Source organism: Narcine bancroftii, chromosome 8 (assembly GCF_036971445.1).
Source record: "Narcine bancroftii isolate sNarBan1 chromosome 8, sNarBan1.hap1, whole genome shotgun sequence".
Lineage (NCBI taxonomy): Eukaryota > Metazoa > Chordata > Chondrichthyes > Torpediniformes > Narcinidae > Narcine > Narcine bancroftii.
In genome coordinates, this window is record NC_091476.1 from 12,153,244 (window position 1) to 12,177,708 (window position 24,465).

General features: G+C 40.3%; 1 protein-coding gene and 1 long non-coding RNA gene across 9 annotated transcripts in view; one reads left to right on the forward strand and one right to left on the reverse strand.

Moving 5' to 3' along the window:
• Positions 1-720: 720 nt before the first annotated feature.
• The window catches only part of LOC138740366 (glutamate receptor 3-like), a 265,786-nt gene continuing 242,041 nt past the window's right edge, over positions 721-24,465 (forward strand). For 3 of the 8 annotated variants that reach the window (XM_069892911.1, XM_069892904.1, XM_069892906.1), the window contains exons 1-2: positions 722-1,034; positions 1,311-1,469. In XM_069892911.1, coding sequence (XP_069749012.1) covers positions 944-1,034; positions 1,311-1,469 — 250 coding nt within the window. In that variant the 5' untranslated portion in view covers positions 722-943. Of the gene's footprint in view, positions 1,035-1,310; positions 1,470-24,465 lie in introns of all 8 variants that reach the window. The other 5 variants (XM_069892912.1, XM_069892910.1, XM_069892907.1 and 2 more) reach the window with 3 other exon arrangements.
• Positions 4,128-24,465, reverse strand: part of LOC138740367 (uncharacterized) — a 212,461-nt gene continuing 192,123 nt past the window's right edge. Inside the window, exon 3 of the long non-coding RNA XR_011342866.1 lies at positions 4,128-4,826. This is a non-coding gene — a long non-coding RNA (uncharacterized lncRNA). The remainder of the gene's footprint in view (positions 4,827-24,465) is intronic.

The following is a 24,465-nucleotide window of genomic DNA, read 5'->3' on the forward strand; positions in this document are numbered from 1 at the left end:
TTACATTTAAGGAAAGACTAGATCGTTACATGGATAGGAGGGGACTAGAGGGGTATGGACCGGGTGCTGGTCAGTGGGACTAGGAGGGTGGGGATTTGCTACAGCATGGACTAGTAGGGCCGAACTGGCCTGTTCTGTGCTGTAAGTGGTTATATGGTTCATTTAGTGTCAAAATCTTCTTTGTAATGTTCTTGGGAGTACCTCTGCATGCTTGACTGAGTTGAATAATTAGTTATCCTGAATTCTTTATGAACAAGTAACTAATATCCTTTTAAGTTAAGCGTTTGATTCTAGTTTTGCAAGACGATTTGACATTTGGTGGTTTCGTCTTTGAACCCTGGTTATTTTGCCTTATTTTCGCTTCTCGTCAAAGCTCATTCAAGCCAAAAGAGCGGAACGGGACCGCCCTCTCACTGCCAATGGAGTCTCTCGACCGGAAAGCTCATTTGGCACGGGAATCAAACCAGATACCACTCTGGTCCGCGGTAGGGTTGAAACGCCCCCGCATCGTGGGTGAATTCCCCCCACAAAGGCGGCGGGTCTGTCTTTAATGCTCCGAGCACACGTGAGAGCTGTGTTTTCCATTCATTGCACCGCGCAGCCGACCGACGCTCGCATTGGACTTGTGCTTTGCAGCCCCGCTCTGCAGTTGCAGCGATGTTAAGAGATGCTGTTGAATTCAACGTCAGATCAACTTTGATCAATATTCCCCCGCCGCTCCAATTGGAGGCGCATGTTCAGATCCGCTCCTCATTTCACCACCATCTTTGCCAGTGTGAAATAGTCTGATTTTGCTCTGGCAAAATATATATGTTTTTATCCTCGCCCAGCTCACTCGCTGGAATTGAAACGTTGGGAAAGGGAGAAGGACAGAAGGGGAGCGGAATTTCCATCCAGAGCCTTTTCCAGGTCGCTTTTTGGAGGAATTGAAACCAAACCGAAAATGGGACCAAACCTTCTGCAGTCTGTTTTCCTAACACTCGATCTGATTTTCCGAGTAGCATGGGGTGCTTTCCCCAGCAATGTTCAAATAGGTAAGTAACTCTTGCATTAAAGTGTAGTGAATAAATAGTGTCGAACTTCGCAACAGCAGGAGCAGCTGAAATGTATTAAAATAAATCAAGTCATTCCTCATTGAAGCTGGATTGTATTAATCCGAGAAGAAAGTTCAACTGATTACTGTTCGCGTTTTCTATCATCCAATTAAGGATTAAATGTCTCACTGGAGCATAAAACTGCACTGGGTTGCGGGATGGAACGAGGGTTATGCGGCACAAGTCGACTTAATTTTCTTTTAAAATTCTGTACAGGGGGATTGTTCGCAAGAAGTACAGATCAGGAGAACAGCGCCTTTCGATTCGGGATTTACCTTCACAACACGAACCCAAACATTTCCGAAGCTCCATTTGCTCTCACCCCACATGTCGATAACCTCGAGTCTTCCAACAGTTTCTCGGTGACCAATGCTTGTGAGTACTATTGTGCAGTTTGAACTGGAGCGCTGGAAAAAAAAAAGAGGGGGTGCAAAGAAATACCCGCCTCAAAAGTTAATTTTGAGGTCATAATATTACCGGGGGTGGGATTGGAAAACACCCTTCTAATTTATCTGGGCCGATTTCGTGCATTGATTGACCTCAACCGCTCACTCCTGCTTGATGTTGTTCTAGCTGGTGCACCTTTCGGGCACGTTGACACAATTCCGATAGATGTATCCGTTGTTTCTAAATTCCGTACTATTTAGATCATGTGGGTTTTTTTCACGTAGCGATGTTTGTTGGTCCACTGCTCATTTCATTGGACTCTGCGAGCTTCCCATAGAGACATTTCCAGTGAAAAATGACTGGGCTACCGTTTGCAGATTCTCTCCAGCATCTTTTTTTTTAACCGGACTCTGCAGTTGTTGCAAGGTCCTCGCTCATTAGTAAGCAGGTCTCGAAGCACTTTGTTGCGCTATCATTTGAACCGAACCGCTGTCGAGAGCTGCGCACCTCTCCTCCCCGTGGTGGGGCTGCGGGAGCAAGCCCCACTCCGGGTCAGCGGACACCGGTTGGTGCGGCAGCCCTCTTCTCACGTTCCTTCCCTTGACCAGGAGGATGGGGAGATGGGTCAGGGCGGAATCCAGCGGACCTTCCTCTGAATTGAACTGCGCGCACGTTCCTGTCCCATCCAGTCCTGAAGAGCTGCTCGAAGTTCCTGGCCAAGATGAGGCGCTGTATTTTCTTTCTTTGCCAGCCTTGCTCAAGACATCTTCCTCTTTCGCTGTTAATTGTACATAACTCTGCCAATGCGTCAGTCATGCAGACCTTAGAGTTTAAAAAAAAACAATGTCTTTCAATGATTTATTTCTCTCCTCTCTTACAAAATATTAAGCGAATTGTTCTGGGACCTCGAAGACCCGGGGTCATTTTAAACCGAGAGGCTCATCCGATATTGGGGGCGCCGGGAGAACCGTAGTGGAACCGGCATCGGCGGGAGAATTCACGGGTGTGTTGGCGGGAGGTGGAAAGTGCTAATTAAGTTTTAAAAAAATTTCCTCGAGGCCTCACTTTGGCAGTCGCAGCGTCTCTGAACGCCGAGTAAGTAAGGTGTGTCTACTTTTAGCAAACTCCCCCCCCCCCCCCCCCCCCCCAGGAGGAGCAGAATTAATGTGGTTAAGTAATGGGAGAGGGGAGTGGAGGAAAGGGGGGGAGGAGTGGAGGAAAGGGGGGCAGGAGGGGAGGAGAGGGGGGCAGGAGGGGAGGAGAGGGGGGCAGGAGGGGAGGAGAGGGGGGCAGGAGGGGAGGAGAGGGGGGCAGGAGGGGAGGAGAGGGGGGCAGGAGGGGAGGAGAGGGGGGCAGGAGGGGAGGAGAGGGGGGCAGGAGGGGAGGAGAGGGGGGCAGGAGGGGAGGAGAGGGGGGCAGGAGGGGAGGAGAGGGGGGCAGGAGGGGAGGAGAGGGGGGCGGGGGGGAGGAGAGGGGGGCGGGGGGGAGGAGAGGGGGGCGGGGGGGAGGAGAGGGGGGCGGGGGGGAGGAGAGGGGGGCGGGGGGGAGGAGAGGGGGGCGGGGGGGAGGAGAGGGGGGCGGGGGGGAGGAGAGGGGGGCGGGGGGGAGGAGAGGGGGGCGGGGGGGAGGAGAGGGGGGCGGGGGGGAGGAGAGGGGGGCGGGGGGGAGGAGAGGGGGGCGGGGGGGAGGAGAGGGGGCGGGGGGGAGGAGAGGGGGGCGGGGGGGAGGAGAGGGGGGCGGGGGGGAGGAGAGGGGGAGGGGGGAGGGGGGAGGGGGGAGAGGGGAGGGGGGAGAGGAGAGGGGGGAGGGGGAGAGGGGGGAGGGGGGGAGAGGAGAGGGGGGAGGGGGGGAGAGGAGAGGGGGGGAGGGGGGAGGGGGGGAGGGGGGAGGGGAGGGGGGAGGGGAGGGGGGGGAGGAGGAGAGGGGGGGGGAGGGGGAGAGGGGGGGGGAGGAGGAGAGGGGAGGGGGGGGAGGAGGGGAGGGGAGGGGGGGGGAGGAGGAGAGGGGAGGGGGGGGAGGAGGGGAGGGGAGGGGGGGGGGAGGAGGAGAGGGGGGGGAGAGGGGGGGAGAGGGGGGGGAGGAGAGTGGGGGGGAGGAGGGATTTATCTGACGTCTCACGCCCCAAGCCCCTCTCCGAATCTCCCCCCCCCTTCTGTCGGCTGCTGTTGGACGTTGAAGGACCCATCCCACAGTCTCTCTCCGATCCAGCAACAAGGGGCACATTGCACGATGTAAAATGGAAACGCCTGTGAACTTTTTTTTGAAGAGCCATCCAGGTTTTTCTTATTAAAAGCTTTCTCAGCCTTCTGCACGCGAGCAGCAAGGTGCAAACCACTCTTAATATAAAAATGAAAACTGCTTTAAAAAAAAAAAGACCACCAGATTTTGAAAAGTCTTCTGCGCATCATGGGACACCCAGGGAGAAAGTATCTCGGAGAGGGGGTGACAGGCGGTTTTAAACTACATCAGCACGCCTGCTCCTTTTCCTTTGCACAATTTATTCCGCAATTCCAATTCCCATCACTACGAAGGTCGTCCGTGGACCTTTAGACAATAGGGAGCTCCTTCATCCACCCTGAGCCACACCATTGCGAGCTTCAAATCGTCGCCAATAAAGGACTAAGTATCTCTGGGGGGGGGGGGGGGGGTCTGTGTGTCATTAGTTATGTTGCACGGTTTCCAAAAAGAGTGGAGTCTCCAACTGCTTCTCGGACCTTGCGAAGGGCATTTTACGGTTGGAAATGGGCTGCTCGGGGTGGAAATTGAGCGCAAGCCCCAAGCCTGTTCCCGTCGAGGGGCAACGCCAAGTGCGCTCCGTTCTGTCCGAGATGGAGAGCTTTTGCCTCCCCGGGGGAGATGACCCCTTCGTGGCGTCCAGGAAGAAACCCAGCGCCGAGCTTGCTCCTCTCGCAAGGTGCGAAGATTGGGTGTACAAACGAACGCGGTGGCGAGATCGGCTGCAGGCGCTGCGATCGTGGGGAAAATCACCCAAGTGCTGGAGGAGCTCGGCTGGTCTTTGCAGCATCTCGAGGATTCCCTCTTGCCGACGCCGATCTGAAGCTGCCCTCATTCTGCGTTGGCTGCTCTCATCTCTCCTCCCGCTGCATTTGCAACGGCTGCTACGTTTACACTTGGAAAACGATTCCCTGCAAGTGAATGGGTTTTGTTTTTTTGGAAATGGATGTCTGAACCTTGATGGTTTAGGAAGCACCCTTGCTAATGAGCAACATTGGTGAAGATGCATGGTTCTCCTAATGGTTGTATGGTGAATTACTGCCATCATTTCTCCACTCATCAAATTCTACAAAACGATGACCTATTCCTCAATTCGATTTCCACTCCAACCTGTAAGAAAAAAAATATAATTCAACACTTCATCTAATATTTGAAACCCAGCATGGCTCTATTAAGTAATTAATGGCTGGTTGACAAATTCCCATTGAGCAGTAATTGGATTCATACTGTATCTGTTTATTTTTTATGGACTGTCTGTCCTTGAGCCTAAAGGGTTCAAATCCCAGTTCTTAACCGAAGTTAAAGTGTGCATTTGGGAACTGATGCAAGAACTTTCAGTCATTGCCTCAATTGCTTTGATGGTGCATGGTAGGTCACATTTTCACAATGATGACCGTTCCCCTTCAGCACAAACTAGCCAAGAGCATAGCTAATCGATTATGTGACAAGTAGAGTCTGTGATCCAACTGAAGAGAGAGTGATTATATCAAAAAAAGATTACTGATCGGCACATGATGTATTAAGAATTGCATGGACTCTAAAATGCTTGCAGGCGTATGAACTCCCACGCATTGGAGTGAAACAAATTTGTCTTCATAAAGTTGACCATTTGGATGCACATCATTCTTTAAAATAATCAAAACTTTCTCTTAAGCAGCACTGATTGGCTTTGTCCTTTCTGGACTCAATCCAGACTATTTTCTGATATTGTCCACTGCTGCTTCATGTGGCATTCTTACCTTTTGGCTCTCATAATGATAAAATAAAGCAAACTTTTTAATGAAGCTTTTGATGTTGTTTTGTGATTTCATCCTTTTTGCCAACCTATGTCAGTCATATTGATTTTTTTTGCATCTTTTAAAATCTCCCGAACATCACTTTTGTGTACATAATTTCGCGATGAATTGTAATGGTTTGTATGGTAGCATGTGATAATTGAATCTTAATTTTAAACCTTGCCATATCAAGTTAGCAGTTTTGAGATTGAGTCTTATAATGATTGGACTAATTAGACATTAATGAATGTGTGTTTGCAGGTTTTGCTCTGAAAGCAAATGTTCAGAACTCTTAATGGTCATAGCCACTACAGAGTGATTTTGTTGAATGTTTAATTTTTCTGTTTTCTGTCATAAAAGTATAGTTCTAAAATGTAAAGACAAAAAAGCTGTTTGAGCTTTGGTTATTAATTTTTTTTTAATGCTGAATAATTGCCCTGGTCACGTGTATTGATTATGCAAATATCAGTGTAATTTTGCTCAGAGCTCAGTCAATAACAGTTGAAGTCATGCTTCAATTATTATTAGCTGAATAGTAGGATAAAAAGTAAATTCATTGTGCTTATTTATTAGACAAGGCTGAAAATAAACTTTTTTTATAACTCTGATTTGTGAAGTCATCAAAATATGGATCCTATTCAGAGGAAAGGAAATGGTCTGAACTCCTGCAGAGGTTGCAAGCAGGAGTGCAATATGCCTCATGGATTTAACCTCCAAAGCAGAAATTATGCACTTTGAGTGATTCTGTTAACAATGTCTGTTTGTGAATTCATGCTTTTTGCCTCTTAAGGAATATTAACTTGCTGCCACCTCTGTTGGAGTTCACTGCCTTCCCTTGCTGCACTTCCCATTCTGTACGATTCTGTTTTTTGATTGTGTAAAAAAAAAAAAAAAAAAAAAAAAAAAAATTTACACATTCTTTCCTCCCACAGTAATGTTAATGTATGAATCAAGTCATTCTTAGTAATTTTTTCCAAGTAATTGTGTTCCTAATAATCACTGTGTTATAACAATTCCAATTGTGCTGAAGTCTGTGTGTGAGTCAAGTGTAAAGGAATCAGCTGCTTTGTCTCGATTATGAGTTCCTTTTGTATTATTTTAGATTGTTTATTCCGCTTTTGCACATGATTTCTAAGTTTGTCTTCTTTGCGGCACGGAATGGGTTGAGGGTGCTCTATCCACCTCGATTGTTTGGCTGGCTGAACAACCTTTACTGCTTCCCTTAGATGCTTCCCTTAGATGTTTGATAGCAATGTTATATAGTTGTATATTTTATCGCATATATACTTTGGTAATAAATTGCATCCACAGGATTGATTGTTCAAGAGTTTATCTTCTAAATAAAATCTTCAAGTCAAATGAACCAGATGTGAGTGGGCTTACATTACCTATAAAGTGGTTCTCTGGAATGAATAACGAGTGTCAGCTCCGCAGAGAAGAATATCCATCCCTGAAAAAAAAATCTATACTGATATAGTTTTCCTCAGTGACTTAATTTTTTTTTTACTCTGCTTTCAACAAGCAATGCATGTCATTAGCCTCTGGGCATGATTTTTTTTTAAAAAAAGCATTATTACATCCAGCAATGTGTCTGTAAACAGTCTGTTCTTGAACAGTAATTTATCACCCAATGAACTGAAAAGTGTTTCGTTTGGGATTTTCTCCAATTTTTTTTTTTAATGAATTTTGCAAGCCAAGCTTCTAATAGCTTTCAAAACAAAGCCTGGTGGAAATCACACAGGCAGTCACAGATACGTCTTCATCCACTTCACCAATGTAAAAATGCATTGATAGGCTTCTGAACTTGAAAATGTGTCATTTGTGGAAGATCTTTTGTAGACACCTCACCATGAATAATATAATTCTATTGTTTGGCTACCTTATCAATGGTGTCATTACAATTTAAACCGTGAGGCCAAATATGTCTTTTTGTGAGATTTAAAGCATATTTAAAAATACATTTTCCATGAATCAATTTTGCCATTTATGTTGCTATGTTCACCTTTTCTGACAGACGGATAAAGTTTTGAGTGTTTTTAATGTTTTACTGCTCAATGTTGAAGCTTTCTTCTGAAAGTTTATTTTGGAAAGCTTAAGTATGGTATAAAATGGTTTATTGCCATTTTCTGAAGAATAAGATACTTTTATATTTTACAAGTTCTGAAGCACTTTATGGTGAAAAATCTTGTTTCTTTATTAATATGGATTTATTACTCTGTACTGAACCCATAAAAAAAGTGTTTTTATCTAGAAAGTCTTTTAATAAGTTTTTTTTTAAAGTCTGGTGTGATTTTTTTTTAATGATGTGCTCAGGAAAAGTATCAATAAACTTTTCCTTTTCACTGAAGTCAATTATCAGGGTAAATTATGTATTCAGAAATTTTTCCTTTTAAAAATATTTTTATTGATTTTAACATAATCCCATAAATTGATAAAGCAATCTAACGTAATTAAAATAAATGCACAATATGACAAATTTGAGATTTCCTAATAGTTAAATGTGATTTTTGTCAAAATGATTATGCATGAAGATCAATTAAATAATATTATACAAACACTCTTTTTTAGATATTAAGGTAATCATAAACCCAATAAATCCATTTATCTAAATGAAGAAAACTAAAATGAATACTAATCTAACCCCTCCCTCTAATCAAAAAAAAACAAAGCTGTATCCAGTTGTGACCTCCGGAAGACAAACATATCACCCCTAGAGCACCCACATCAACTAAAACTGCCAAAATCTTTAATATTCTATCTAATTTTCTCTAAACTTGGATATGACATTACATCATGCATGAGTTGGAGAGAGTTCATCTTTCCATTTCATTAAAACTGCTCCTCTGGCTATCAACATGCTAAAAGCTAAAACTCTCTCTGGAGATGCTGATAAGAGTGTATCCACTTTGCATGAAAAACCAGAGAGAGCAATTAAAGGACATGAATCTAATTTGATCTTAAAAATCATTGATCAATAATGAAAAATATCTTCCTAATTCGGGACATTTCCAGAGCATGTGAATCAGTGAGGCTTCAAAATTTTTACCCTTTTCACAATAATGGATCAACTTCTGCATAGAAATGGGATAATGTTCTCAGGTTGTCACCCAGTATTTATAAAAGTGGTTGGATTTTGTTCATCTGCTATAAAGCCAAGCATTTTCTTCTTAAATTGAGTTTGAGCATGGTTTAAAATAAACTATTGGTAGAGCATATTTCAACATTTTCATGATAAACCATCGCTAAGTGTAATGTACTATAATTAAAAAAGGAAAACAAAAGATCTGAAAAGTAGAATATTTATGTTGAAATTTAATTTTGAAGTCAATTGACACGTTTTAATTGAAAAATATTAGGATATTAATATAAAACAATTGCAGATCCAAACATTTAAGTAAAAATGTTTGATATCTCTGCATGTGTAGCAAGACATCACTCTGAAAATAAGTTCCCTGTGAATGGTTGTCAGGTTGTCGAACCATTTTTTATTAGCCATAGTATTGATCAGAGCTGCTGTATGCCGCAAGTTTCAAGCAATTTAGTAATAGTTATAGATTATGGAAATAGGCCCTTCAGCCTACCACGTTGAACCGCCACCATCCATTTACAATAATTCTGTGTTCATCCTATTTTCACTCTCTCCACACCTTCAGATCCTATCTATTATCGATTTTATATTGAAGACAATTTCCGCTTATCCTATGAACCTCCATGTCTTTGGAATGTGGGGAAACTGGAGCACCCAGAGAAATTGCATGAGGTTTCAAGGAGTGCAGGTTCCCCACAGACGGTACCTGAGACCAGGTCTCTGGTGCTGGGAATCAGTAGCTCTTCTGATCCATTTCTTGCAGGTGAAACTTTATCCTTCCACCCCTGAGATATTTTCACTTGTGGGAAGGGAAACTGACTTAAGATTTCTAGTCTGAAACTTTTCATTGACCTGCTGCTTTCAGGGATCATCTTCCCGATCTAGAGTGGCAGTAGGAATCATTATTGTTCAGCCATTGTAACTTGACGTTTATGAGCAAGTGCTGCCATATGTGACAGACTGGCACATGCCAAATAATAGATGGCACTGCATTAATCTCCATTTTCTATAACGGGACTCCATGATCCATTGCGAAGTCAGAATTGCCAAATGAACAAAGGCCCAATAGATTTCAATTAGTATTTCAGACATGTATATTAGGAGGCAAAGAGGCAGATAAGATTATTATAAGTTAATCTGCTTTAAATTTAAATTAAATTTTAAATTCAGACATACAGCACAGTAACAGGCCATTTTGGCCCCTAAGTCCGTGTCACCCAATTCAAACCCAATTAACCTAAACCCCCCAGTACGGTTTAGTTTAGTATTTTTAATTATTTCTAAAATATTTTCATTATTGAGCACTTAAATATGCCTACATGGCAAAATCCTTCAATAAAATGCGTGATAACATTGCAACACTGTTTCTTTGCTTTATCTCCATCCAAAGTCAGTCTGGGATGTTCTAGTGGGGGGGGGAGGGGGGGTTCAGCAAGGCAGTCCATCTGCATCCAGTTCTGATGAGTGCAAATAGTGAAGACCAGAAGTGGTGACTTCAATTGTGGGCCTGATCCAGTACAATCTGATATATTCTCTCTCCACAGAAGCTGACCGACCTGCTGTGCATTTTCAGCATTTTATATTTATTTCTTATTTTCTCCCCTGACTGCTTTTCCTTTGAAATATTTTAATTTCCCATCATAATAAGGCAAATTATTCAATTTGTGTTTCACTACATGTGTCTTTGACTTATGATGCAACTTGATAAAATAGTAGTTCAAAAATTAAATTAGCATATTTTTAGTTGTGACTAAATTCACAGGCCCCTTGTAAATGTGCAGGTAAGTGTGAATTTGGCATGTAAACTTGTGAAATGAGAAATATTCCTGTATCAAGGATCTTGTTTGCTTTCGATTCTCTCTATAGTGGCTTTGTCCCTTTACTCTCGATATTTGAGCAAATACTTAAAAAGAGGCTTTTTTTTTGTACTTGAAAATCTTCCCACAACTCTCTCCCTTCAGAAATAACACTTCGGGAAAATTATTGCAGCTTTTGTGAATTAACTTATTTTTATTCTCAAAGTAGCCTTTTATTTTGCTTTCAAATGATGATGGCAATATTGCTCATTGTGAGTTGCGTGAAAAGTTGTGAGCAAACTTTAGTTGTTGGAGATCACGCTGCTAAATGATTTGAATCTCAGTGATGGGTGCCCATTAATCCCATTTGCCAACACTTAGTTTTCAATGGTTTTCTATGCCTGATTAAGGTACTACTTAAATGCTGTGAGGATTCTTGTCTCCATTGCCTTTTCAGGCAGTGCATTGCAAGCCTCTTGGAGAACAAATATCTTCTTCCTATGCCCCTTGGATCTTGCCCTAAACCTATGCCCTCTAGTTTTAGACCCATCTAAGGGGAAAGGTTTATTTTACTATCTACTTTATCCATCCGACTCATAATTTTGTACAACTCCATCAGGTCCCCCCCCCTTTAGCCCAGCATCCTCACTAACAACAATACCAGAAATTTTTGTCCAATATACAAACCTGCTATACTTCCTCTATTCACATCTTAATTATGAATACAATCAACAAATGCCCAGCATTCATTCCTAGGTAAACCACTGATCACAGCCTCCCAATCACGAAAGCAATCCCCACCATCAACTTCTCTCGACTTACCGAGCCAATTTTTAAATCTAATTTGCCAAGTTGCCTTGGTCTCTAATCTTTTGGACACATGGCACATTGTCAAAGGCCATCTTGAAGTTTTATGTAAAGTTAAATTAGTCAGTTAGGATCTATCACCAACAAATCTATCCATGCTGAATATTCCTGACAAATCCCCATCTTTCCAGTCTTGTCCCTTGGAATTTTTTTCAGTGATTTCTCCACCACTAACTAAGAAATACCAAGTTCCTGGCTGCTGCCTTTTATACCTGCTATCTTCCAGTTCTCTAGACATAACCTTTGCTAAATTTGTTGTATACAATGTTTCGGCACTTACAAGATTTTACATCTATTAAGAGTTCATTTTATAATCAAATTCCGAATTTAAAACTTGCTTTTTAACTTTTCTGTTGTATCTATTCATTGAATTTGTCTATTTTTTTCTGCACACTAATTTTGCATTGAATTCACCCATTATCATTTATATGGCACTTTGTTATTTATCAGACATTCACATTTCTAACCTTGTGATGAAATAACTCAGACTGCTTTGAGGAACTATTTGTAACAGTACCTTGGGACAGATCTGATTGGCCTCCTTCCACCTTCTATTGTATCTGATACTATTAAAGTGTTCCCTTCTTGATTCTCATTGACTTCAATTTTATCAGCTAATGTTGGTTGGAATCCTTAATACAAGAGCAGTAGAGCAGAAACTGTCAATTCATTTCTGGAAATGATTCATTACAATGATTGATAGTGGACTGATGGGACATTATACCAGATTAGATTTATCTTGCATTAGGGAGGGGAGTATGTGGGGCTGGTTATAACTGGGCAATGTAATATTGTGTGAAAGCTTTTGTTTCTACCACACTAGAAAGGGTTGGCTGGTAATATGGCTAGGTCAGGGGACATAAACAGGGCCACAATCTTTGTGCTATGCAGTATGATCACCCTTCCTTGATGTTGTATTTGGTTCACTTGACTAATGACAGGGTTCAGTAATGATTTGGTCCTCAGGTGGGAGGCCTGCTTGGCTTAGTGGTTAGTACAACGCCTGTACAGCGCCAGCGATTGGGATCGCCGTTGGAATCCCACGCAGTCTGTAAGGAGTTTGTATATCCTCCGTGTCTGCGTGGGATTTCCCTGGGGAGGCTCGGGTTTACGCCCACAGTGGGAGGAAACCTGATCTCTTGGGGAAAACGTATCAAAAATGAACCAGGAATTGGAGGTCAATTGGGTGTAATTTATCAGGCATTGGTTCATGGGCCGAAATAGCCTTTTTTTTAAAATTTAAAATTTAAGAACTGATTTTAGATGTATTGTTCACTTAGCACTTCTGGCTGAAGATGAACTAAACCATACCAGCTTTGCCTTTTGCTTTTACATCTGTTGCTGGAGATGCAAATATATATCCTACCAGTAGTATTTTAACTGTTTACCACCATTTAAAATTCATTTAGCAGGATTTTGTTGATTTGTGGTATCTTGTGTATTCTTATAAGCCAGTTCTATTCTCAAAACAAGTCCAAGATTTTTGGATACGCCTGACGTGCTGTTCTAAAATCTCATTCAACCATGGCTTGGTGATGATTCATGAATGAGGGATTTATCATACCAGTTTGCAATTGACTCTAAATCAGATGCTACAGATGAATTTTGAGTTTCAAAATTTTATTTTGTAACTATCCCATTTATTCTGCTCGTACTGTTACTTAACACAATACAAGATATTATTGGCGCAATGAAGGAGCTTTGTTTTTCAAGGATTGTTTGTCACTGCCATTGCTGTAATGGACAGATGTATTTGCAACAAGTATTTGATGAGAATTGTTACCATCATGTTAAGTTTCTCACCACCTACAATGCATCCAGACTGGTAGTTTATGCAGGGTATAGATTGGGTAAATGCAAACGGGCTTGGAGAAGGCAAGAACTCTCTTGGCTTGGCTTCGCGGATGAAGATTTATGGAGGGGTATGTCCACGTCTGCTGCAGGCTCGTTGGTGACTGACAAGTCCGATGTGGGACAGGCAGGCACGGTTGCAGCGGTTGCAAGGGAAAATTGGTGGGTTGGGGTTGGGTTTTTCCTCCTTTTGTCTTTTGTCAGTGAGGTGGGCTCTGCGGTCTTTTTCAAAGGATCTAAATGCCAACTGGCTTGGAGAAGGCAAGAACTAGAGGATCTGGATTAACGATGAAATGTTTAAGGGAACATAAAGGGGGAACTTCTTCACCCAGAGGGTGGTGAGAGTGTGGATTCTGCTGCCAGCAGAAGTGGTGGACGCGAGTTAGGTTTTGATATTTAAAGAAGATTGAATAGGTACATGGATGGGAGGAGAATGGAGGGTTGTGGTGCATGTCAATGTAGAGTAAATAGTTTGGCACAGTCTAGATGGGCCAAAGAGTCTGTTTTTGTACTGCATTATTCTATAATTCTCTATATCCATAAGGATGTGACTGAGTGGGTCGATGATTGAGCTCTCTTTGGTGAAAGGTAATGAAACTGCTCACTTATTGTCGATTCTGCTTCCTTGCTCCAGATGGTGCCTCTGGCAAATTTTATTATACATTGGGAGTAATGATTCGTCAGGTGATGCAAAGTGGTAGCGGAGGTTTCCCTGCCTGCGTTTGATCTGATATGATGAGATGTCAAAGGTCTGGAGTCAATGTTGAGCATTCCAGGATCATTCCTTTCCAACTATATTTTGTCATCTGATCACCTGAGTCGGTTCTACACTACTGGTTGGAGACGATTTTAATAAGAAATAGTGATCAAAGAATTTGAAACATTAAACATTAGTTGAAAAGCATATGATACCAGAAGCAGGAAACAAGAATGGCTCATGAGAAATATATGGTTACCAAGGAGGAGCTTAATGAGAGACTGAGGAGAGCTCAAAGGCTTTGGCTTGTAGGATTAAAGAGAACCTCAAGGCGCTTTATGTTTATGTGAAGAACAGAAGGATGACAAGAATGAGGGTGGGATAAAGGAGGCGAAGTGCCTGGAGGCGGAGGAGATTTGAGAGGTTCTAAATGAATACTTTGCTTCAGTATTCATAAGAGAAAAGGGCCTTGATCAAGGAGAGGTCAGAATAGAACAGGCCTGTATGCTGGACAATGTGGAGATTAAGGAAGTGTTGGATCTTCTTAGAAACATCAAGATTGATGTCCTCATGGTTGGATGCGATTATACCCCAATTTGCTGTGGGAAGTGAGAGAAGAGTTAGCTGGGGCAGTAGCTATGATCTCTCAATTCTCTTTGGCCACAGGGAGGTGCTGGAGGATTGGAGAATGGCAAATGTAGTCCCCCCTGTTTTTTAAAAAAAAGTAATGGGGAGAATCCTTGGAATCATAGATCAATGACTCTAACGTCTGTGGTAGGCAAACTTTAGAGAGGATTCTTAAGGATCTATGAGCATTTAGAGAAGTACAGTCTACTCAAGGTTAGTCAGCATGGCTTTGTGAAGGGAAGGTCATGTTTCACAAGCCTAATTGAGTTTTTTTGAGGAAGTAACAAAAGAAATTGATGAGGGTAGGGCAGTAGATACGGATTTTAGCAAGGCGTTCAACAAGGTCCTCACAAGAGACTCATTCAGAAAGTCATGAGGCATAGGATCAGTGGATTAAAAAAAAAATGGTCTTGCAGAAAGAAAGCAGAAAGTAGTAGTGGAAAGAAAATATTCTGCCTGGAGTTCAGTGATTAGGTGAGTGCTGCAAGGATCAATTGTGGGATCCCTGATATTTGTGATTTTGTAAAAAAAATAAATTTATCTATTTATTTAAATTTTATATATAAATATATTTTGTGTATATATATTATTTTTTTTAATGTATATATAAATGATCTGGTTGAAGAGGCAGAATGATGTCAGTAAGTTTGCGATGACACAAAGGTTGGAGGAGTTGTGGTTGGAGCTGAAGGTTGCCGAAGGTTATAGGAAGATATAGACAGAATGCAGAGTTGGGCATAAAAATGGCAGATGGAGTTCAATAAGTGTGAGGTGATGCGTTTTGGAAGGACAAACCAGAAGGCTGAATACAGGGTTAACTGTCAGTTACTGAGGAGTGTGGATGAACAGAGACAGCTTGGGGTTCAAATCTAACTATCCCTCAAGGTCGCCTCACAGGTTGATTGGATAGTTAAGAAGGCCTACGGGTTACTGAGCTTCATTAGTCAGAAGATTGAGTTCAGGAGTAGAGAGGTCATGTTGCAACTTTACAAATCTTTGGTGAGACCACTCTTGGAATATTGTGTTTAGTTCTGGTCACTTCATTTATAGGAAGGATGTGGAAGCCATGGAGGGGGTGCAGAGCAGATTTACCAGGATGTTGCCTGCATTGGAAAACCAGTTTTATGAGGCAAGGTTGCAGAGCTGGGACTTCTCTCTCTGGAACATAGAAGGATGAGAGGAGAGGTCTACAAGATTATGACAAGCATAGATAGGGTGGACAAACAGCACCTGTTTCCCAGGGCAGGATCAGCAAACACTAGAGAACATATGCACAAGTTAGGGTAGGTCAGTTTAAGGGAGACATCAAGGATAAATTGTTTTAAACACCGAGTTGTGGGTGCCTAGAATGCCTTGGCAGGATGATGGTGGAGGCTGAAACATTAGGAGCAATTAAGAGACTCTTAGGCACACTGATTGAGGAAAAATGGAAAGTTATGGGTAGGGAGGATTTAATACTATGAATATATGGGTTGGCACCACATCGATGGCCGAAAGACCTATACTGTGTTGTAATGTTCTATAATTCTTTGAGCAGGATCATTGTATTTTTTGTCTATGGTGTGGCTCTCCCAGTTTTTAAGACATTCCCCATGTGTTCATGAAGAAGGTTGATGGGACTGAAGTGTGACTTTTGAGTTGAATCCAATGCCAAGGTCAATGGCAGGAGGACTGTTTGGTTTAACTATAATTGTACTTAGTTGGTGAGTTTTGTGGCAATTGAGTTACTTGAAGAAAGCTTTGGGATTCGCTGAATGTGATGTGTCCATCATCTAGGTAAGGATGTCAGAGTTTGTTTGTGTAAGAGTATTAATGCATTTGATGAGTTTTTGGAACAGTTGATTGTCTTCATGGTCACCACACTAGCTTTAGTTTCTAAGCCATTGCATGATCAAAAATGTAAGCTCACTAGCTGCTATAGGGAGATTTGAACTTGTCTCTAGATCATTAATCATTATCTCTTAATTACCAGCTCAATCTTGTAGCCAGATTGCTGTTGTACTCCCTGTGGCATGCTCATTAACCACAAGCAGACACAAAGTGAGTGATTAAAGGCTTTAATATCCAGAAATATCAGGCATGTCACTACATGCTGCTGGCCCAGATCCAAGGCTGATATGGATGGAGGTTATCAGCCTGTATTGAGAATCTACGGGGAGGAATTACAGGGTCAGAGGTAGACTATTTGCGCTATCATGTTCCATGTAATTTTTACAATTTTTCGATCTGATTTGATGAAGGAAATTCACATTTTCTTCTCCTCACTCCTTGAGGCCAGATGGCTGTTACAAATTTATTAGCTGCTCCTTCAACAATCTCCTACAAATTAGATGTAAATATGAATGGCAAGCCTTGCCAATGGATGTTTGGCCCATTATGCTTCACTGTAGTACAGTAAAATCCAAGTTATCCAGAATTCAAACAACCAGCGAAAGAAAAATAGCTGAAAAGAAGTAGGGAAAAAAAGTACGAAAGTTTAAAATTGGTAGATAGTTGTCAATTATGTGACACCCAGTCTCAAGCAAATGACAAATTCACTTTTCCAGCATCTACCAATACCCATAAATGCCAGATACCAGGGGTTTTACTGCATTTCGATCCTTTGACCAAAATTTGCTTGCTTTTTTTGTTTCAAATGGTTTTTAAAATAACTTTGTGTTTTAAAATATCACCAAATTATTGGAAGTCATACCATGTCATGTTAGCAGCTGATTGTGTTGACCATTGGGTTATTACCATTTCCTGCAACTAATACACGATTAAAGCAAAATCATGCTAAGTGATGTTGGTACATGAACCTGTTATGCATAAGTATCAAATCTGTTTTTCTTCTGTTTTAATTCACCCTTTATAGGGTACTGTTTATAGATTAAGCTAATGTATTCATTAAGAAAACACATAGTGTAATTTCACATTGAGAATTGATTTTTTTTTAAAAAGCAGAATTTTCTCCTACTTGTGTACTAACTGAATCTGACAATAATCAAATCTTAATTCCTTTTAAATACATGTTGTTATGACCCTCTCATGATCTAAAAGATTGTCATAAATTCTAAGTGTACAGTGAAAATGTGAAATGGCATTATGTGACTCAATATGTCGCAGATGGATTTTAGTCCACATCTGCACTGGGTGTTTTTTTTCCAAATGAAAAGAGAATTGCAAGTCTAAGTCATCTGAGAACTCCTTTGAGTAACACCTGAAAGCCATTCATAGTACAAAATTGGCGGGTATCTCTTGGCATTACTTCCTCGTTATGTTGGTAAATGGTGTGGGTTATGTTATGGGAGTGCACATACGTGCGTGACGTCAGGGACGTGTAGTATTATAGGAATGCGGGTGCATGGATGGCGTCAGCTGTGCAGTGCACTGTGGGGGGAATTTCATTTGGTGCCATCTTCAAATGAATAGAGACCTACTTGCAGCTTCTTTCAAGTCAAGTTATTTTTAAAGGGAAAATACACGACAAAGTGGCGACGAGGTTAAGGTCCGAACTATGGGATTGACGGGATCTCAGGCGAAGGTGGAAAAATAAAGTATAAAATAAAAGGTACGACATCGGGCTGCAGCAAGATGGAAGCACATGCTCGGCAGCAGAAAGGAAAAGAGAAGAAATTTGACAAAAAATTGAGAATAAATTCTGGATTTATTTTGTTACTGAATAATAAGTAGTTAAAATGATGGAAGGATGATTTGGAGAATAGAAAGAACAGAAAACTGGTATGAATATGTGGATAGGTTCGGTTATGTACTGCATTGCCCATGATGTGAGGGATACGGAAACCTGCAAGACCCTATTGGCACCGGCAAAACCAAATACAAAGTCTTATGAAGAGTTATGTGACCTGGTTGGAGAGAATTTGTCCCCAAAACCAGTGATGATCATAGAAAGGTACAAATTCTACACACGAAAGCAAAAAAAAGACAAAACAGTGAGCCAATATTTTGCCAAATTGCATAAGCTGTTGGAGACGTGTAGTTTTGGAAATTATTTTGGCTGAGGCTCTGTGTGACATGTTGGTAATCAGTTTGACTGACCGCCATGCCCAATAATGATTGTTGAGCCAAAAAGTTTGGACATTAAGCCCACCTTTGGGATAGCATTGAGTTTCAAAATGGCCAACCGCAACATTAATATTATACAAGGGGAGCATATGGTGAAGAGAATGGACTGATGAGAATGCTTCTGCTGTGGTAGGAATAACCACAGCCCTGATGACTGCTATTACAAAAGGGACAAGTGCTAGTTATGTGACAAGGAGGGACACATCAAGACAGAGTGCCCAAGACAGAAAGAAAATAGAGAAAAAGTGGGTCACTGAGGGAAGAAAAAACAGAAATTGAAGTATAAAAGAAATCCTCTAAAATAAAAAAAAGCCTCGGGAAATGACAAAAATTCCAGCAGTGAGCCAGAGAACCAAAGCGACTCTGAGGAGGACAGAGCATTGGCAGTAAAGTACATCCGTGGTGCAGTTGATCTATAGTTATCCTGATTAGTAGAAGTCAAATTCTTGGTAGTGTTAATGTAGTTAAATTCTATGTAGTGTCAGCATTGTTAATTTAAACTTTATACTTATTTGCCATTAAGTACAAAACATTTGTTTCAGGTGGAAAAGTGTTATGGGAGCAGCTACATGGTGTATTGTGGGGAGAGTTTCAGTTGGGGCCATCTTCAAATGAATAAAGACCTGCTTACAGCTTCTCTCAAGTGAGGTTATTTCCAAAAGGAAAATACACGTTACAGTTTTTTTAAAAAAAAAGAAAATATTCACTACATTTGGATAACAACATTTCCTTTTAAGCTTTTAAAACTGGCAGCAATTTTTCTTTGTATTTCTCCTGAAAGATCTTCCACAGGGCAAGTTGGAGATTAATGAGGTGGGACCAGTAACAGGTAACAGAATATCTCTGTTGGGATGTGATGACACTGAAAGAGCCATTGAATGATTAACACATCGATTGTACTTGAAACATCTTAAACTTATTCCAGAAGCATTGAATCTCTTGGGTAAAAACACATACAAATCTGATTTCTTCAGTTCTGGTGAAGTTCAAAACCAGGTAGGATTTCTTATCCAAGGGATCCTTGGATATATCCCCTCTAGAAATTCTCTCAAACATTATTGCATCCCTGGAAGCAGTTAGTTCCATTTCATAATAGGACAGACTGCAGAGAACAGGCTAGTCTTGCTCAATCTAATCGAAAGAAGTTGAAGATGATGAAATTGAAGATGATGAAACATCACCATTTAAAATGACAGAATAAGTAGTTCAGTCTGACAATACTGGTTGTATGGTAGCACAGATGTGAAAATAAGATATTGGGAAGACAGTGAAGGTATGAAAATTGGTTATCGATTCTAAAGTCTACATTGACCAATTGCTCCAAATAAATGATACATCAGCGCATAGGATGGAGAACTCTGAGGATGGTTCTCAAATTCATCCTACTTTGGTGAAGAGAGGATAATCTGTGATATTAGAAAGATGACAAAATATTCACCTATTTTCATATCTGTGCTGCCATTACAACCAGTATTGTCAGTATTTATTTAAATAACACTAGAGAAATAATTACAGTTAACAACCTGTTTGACAGATACAATGCACAACTTATTTTCATATCAAAACTGAATTAATACATTTATGATTTTTTTCACAATATACATATACATGTGTAATAAAGTCACTAGTTTATGTATTGTGATATTCTCAATATTATCGTTCCATCTGCAGTGCTTATGGATTCCTTGGATTTTTTTTCCCATTTTCCTCCATCTTTCAACTCCATAATATTTTGTCATGGTGCTTGTTCCTAATATCATAGGTCATCCTCTCTTGGCTTCTCAGATAGAACTGATGAGATAAATATTTTAATTGCCCAGTCCAAAACTATTATTTTACTAATTTTCAGCATTAAATCATTGCCAAAGCCAGGATTGCTCTGGAGAAGGTGCTGGTTAGCGAATTTTAACTGTTGTAGTCTTGCGCTATACAGGTACTCCATGATGTGTCTGTGTCCATTCTGGATGACTGGTTGTATCCCGGTTTGGACATGTGTCAGGAAATTGCCCTACCTCTGATATCTAAAGAAAAAAAAATAATTTCCTTCCATTCTATATCTCTGAATCCTTCTCGGTCTCTCTGTTGCTGTGGACCTGACTGGCCCCTAAAATCTGTCTGACTGTCAAAATATTGAGCAACACAATTGAGGGGATCAAGGGACACAAGGAGTTAGTGCGGTGAAATATCTCAACATGGTGGCCATCAAGGCCAGCTTTCACAAGAAGTTGGCCACCAGCCGACATGGCGGCCACTATAGATAGGCCCGATTTTTATTATATTTTTTTTCACTGTAATTGCACAAGTTTTATACTTAGTAAAAAAAAATTTGGTCGACTATGCGGATGCATATAAGTTCTGGAGGTTGCAAGTCGGGTAGTACCTGTAGTGGGTACAGTTCCAAGATTTAGACCCTGCAATAATGAAGGATGGGTAAAGCATTTTTCAAGTCATGTGTGCTTTGGATCTGCTGGTGTTCAAGCAGAGTTTCAGTTTGAAATATCAACTGCCCATTTTCCTCTCTGAATGATGCTTGACCCATTGAGTTTGTTCAGCAGTTTGGTTTTTTTGGTCCACGTTCCAACATCTGCTCTCTTGTGTCTTCATTGTTAGGTAGTGTGTTTAAAATTAAGGAGATGGCAGATGGCAAAATGCACCAGTCAGAAACCTGCAAAACTTGAGTTTTGATCCTTATCCTTGCCCCAAATTTAAACTGACATTGATGAAGAGTCGAAATGGCTGAATGTATGCTGTGAATTATGAAGAAAAAGATCAGCCAAAATTCCCACTGGTGGTTGTTACCCTGCAGCAAAGAACAAATGTGCAGGCAACATTTGATAGCACAAGTGGGTTTTGTTGAGGTTAAATCAATTGTCAAATAATCTATCTTAAGGATTCCTATATAAAGAAGGATGACTTGGGCAGGACCACCTGAAATGCAAGTTCCCTTGGTACTCAACCTGCTGTAGGTCACTGTCTATAATTGATGCTATCAACCTATTATATAGTCAACTTTTAACAGTTTTTTGCCACGTGTGTTCATTAGGTTTGTCTTGTGTTTATGTCCATTGTACTACTCTATCATTGCTTACTTGAATAAAAATTCAATTATTCAGTGATAAAAGAGGCCTGCTTTAAAAATAACAATCTCAGAAATATTCTGGGCCATTTATTCCAATCTGACAATGGAAACAATGCTAACATGTTTTACAATTCACCCCTTTTACAACTTGCTCAAATTTACTTTCTGATGTAGGCAAAATTGAGTCGAGTATAACATGATCGACAAATAAGATTTCATCAGTTTCATGAAGATTGAATGTTGTTAAAATTGCACCCTGTACTTTTCAGTTTTTATAAAAGATCGGGCCATGATGGTAGTAATAACATTTTTAAATCAAGAATGCTCTCGTAAATGTAATCTAATCAAAAAAAATGTTACTAACATTATTGAAAATGCTTCTTATTCAAGAATAGAAATGTTGTGCCAATGGATATCTGCTGGTTTTGCCCTTCCATAATCTAGAAAATGTTTGAAAACAATGAATTTGTAATGCATGACTGTTTATCTTTGTAGTCAAGATAAAATCAAGTAAATATCAAATCTCAGAATAACTCCTACTCCTCTATAAGGTTGGCCAAGGTCAATCCAAAGTCACAGGCATTAATTGCTGAGCATTCAGGTTACCCATTTGTTTAAGTGTAATAAAATTATCCAAAAAGCAAATATTTAATAAATAATAATTCTATGCAATCAGATTCATCTAATATTTACATGAACCATTTCTTAAATTATCTATAAAGCAGAAAACTTCACTTATTTATGCATTTTACCACATCATTCTTTGTAAAGCAATCCACTTAATTTGAAAAATATATTTTGCAGAGTACCAATTGCATTTGTTATAATTTTGCACGGTGTTATTAGCCATACTTGGTAAAAGCACATTCAACAGTCTGGCAAAAGGATTCATCACTTGGGGTAATCAACTGTCACAGAAGAAAATGAAAAATATTAGATTAACCTATCTTACATAATTGTACACCCATATTGACTGTCATTTTGAGACACCAAAGAATCTAAAAACAAAGGATTTTTATTTTAAACCAAGCAATTCAAACTTGATATGTAGTTAAGTTGTGTAAAAATATCATAATTTTATTTGTAACAATTGTTAGGCTTTGAGTATATTGACAGATATAATGGATTTTTGAAGCCCAAAGAATTGGGGACAAGAGTGACTTGTGTGATGGATTATATCATACTTTATGTTGTATATAGATATGTTTTTGAAGGAGATAGCTTGTGGGAGTAGTGTAGGTTATAAACAGACACTGCACACGACTGATTTCATTTAAAATGCCAGAGCTCTGCTCAAGCCAGACAGTTCAGGCTCCAAATGCCTTTGCAAAAACTTTGAAAAATGCTTATAGAGACTACACAAGGAGGTGTTAATTGGACATGCTGTGGAGTAATGAATTATTGTTTTGAAAACAACAGATGAACGGACTCAGAAGGTTGGGTCTGGTGCCACAATCTGTCTGAATGCAGTTTGTTGTTCTAAGAAGGTCATGTGATTTTGCAAGCTGAGAGAGAGTAGACCAAACAGGCTCTCTAAGAGGGAGGGAGAAAAAAAACTGGTTTCTGCAGCATGGCAAGCTGGCAGCTTGTTTAAAACCCCATTTTGAAGGCAGGTTATTGAAACAACCCAAATGGCCCATACAAGAGGAAATGGCTGGCTAGATTGCTTCACCTGAAATAACAGAAACAAAAAGGAACTCTGTGGTGACCTGCAGAAGAAGAGGTCATCATTTGGAAATCCCTGATGGGGCAAGTTTCTTTGGCAAGACACTGAAGTGGCTGATCGGAAGGAATCATTTTGTGTGTGTCTAATGAGCAACGAATCTCTCTCTGAAACTGACAAGAATCTTCCTTAGTGGTAACTATTTAAGTACCAGAGCTTGGTGAAAGTTCATAAATGTTAAATTCTGTGAACAGTATAAGAATTTCCTGATACCAGTGAATTTGGAAGAGTGAGAAGTGAAATTGGACTTAGAATAAAAAAAAAACATTTCTGAGCTTGTACACATTACATACACATGCAATTAGAATTAGAAAGGGGTTAAGTTAAAGTTCAATACTGTTTTTACGTTTAAAGAAAATTTACAACCATATTTCAGATTACCAGCAAGAAAGATTTCACTGGATTTACTGTTTATTTTTAATAAAGCTGTCTGATCTTGATCCAGTGAATTAAGCTCACAGAACCAACTTGTTTCAGGAATTTCATACTCAAATATGATAATTACATTGCATTACTAAGGGACCACTTTGTTTCTAATAATGCAGATTTTTTGGTCAGATGTTAACTTATGGTTGCATATGCCAAGTTTGTGAGGGCAATTGTGAATACTCTTGGAAGCAAAGTAAGTATTTCTGATTGCCTTCTATCAATTAGCAGATTAACTATTTGCTTTCCTTATTTCTATTTGCAAATGATTGTACTTAAGATAGATTTATTGATCATAAATTATTATTAAATATTAGAAAAATAAGGATTTGCATGGCTGCAAATTATTTATTGGTTGCAGAGTATCTGATGTTGTAGTGATGGATTATATTGACAATCATTTGATGATGGGCAGATGTTCCATGCAAAACTCTGAAAAATGTATGGCACTGTTGGGCAGTAAAGTGGCAGGATGACACAGCATTTAGCTCTGCTGCCTTGTAGCTCCTGAAGTCGAGGTTCAAACCTAATCTTGATGCTATTTGTGTGGAGTTTGCTTGGTTTCCTACATTGATGCTGAATCCTGTTTCCTTTCACATCTCAAAAATTTGCTGGTAGATTGCTGGGTTAGCATTATAGTTGAGTGGACATTCTAAAAAATGTCAAAAAAAAGTTGCATTCTCTTTCATGATCTGAAGCTAAGAATTTTTAGGCATCTGCCAGCCTGCAGGTGTTCCTCACCAAAAGCAATTAAA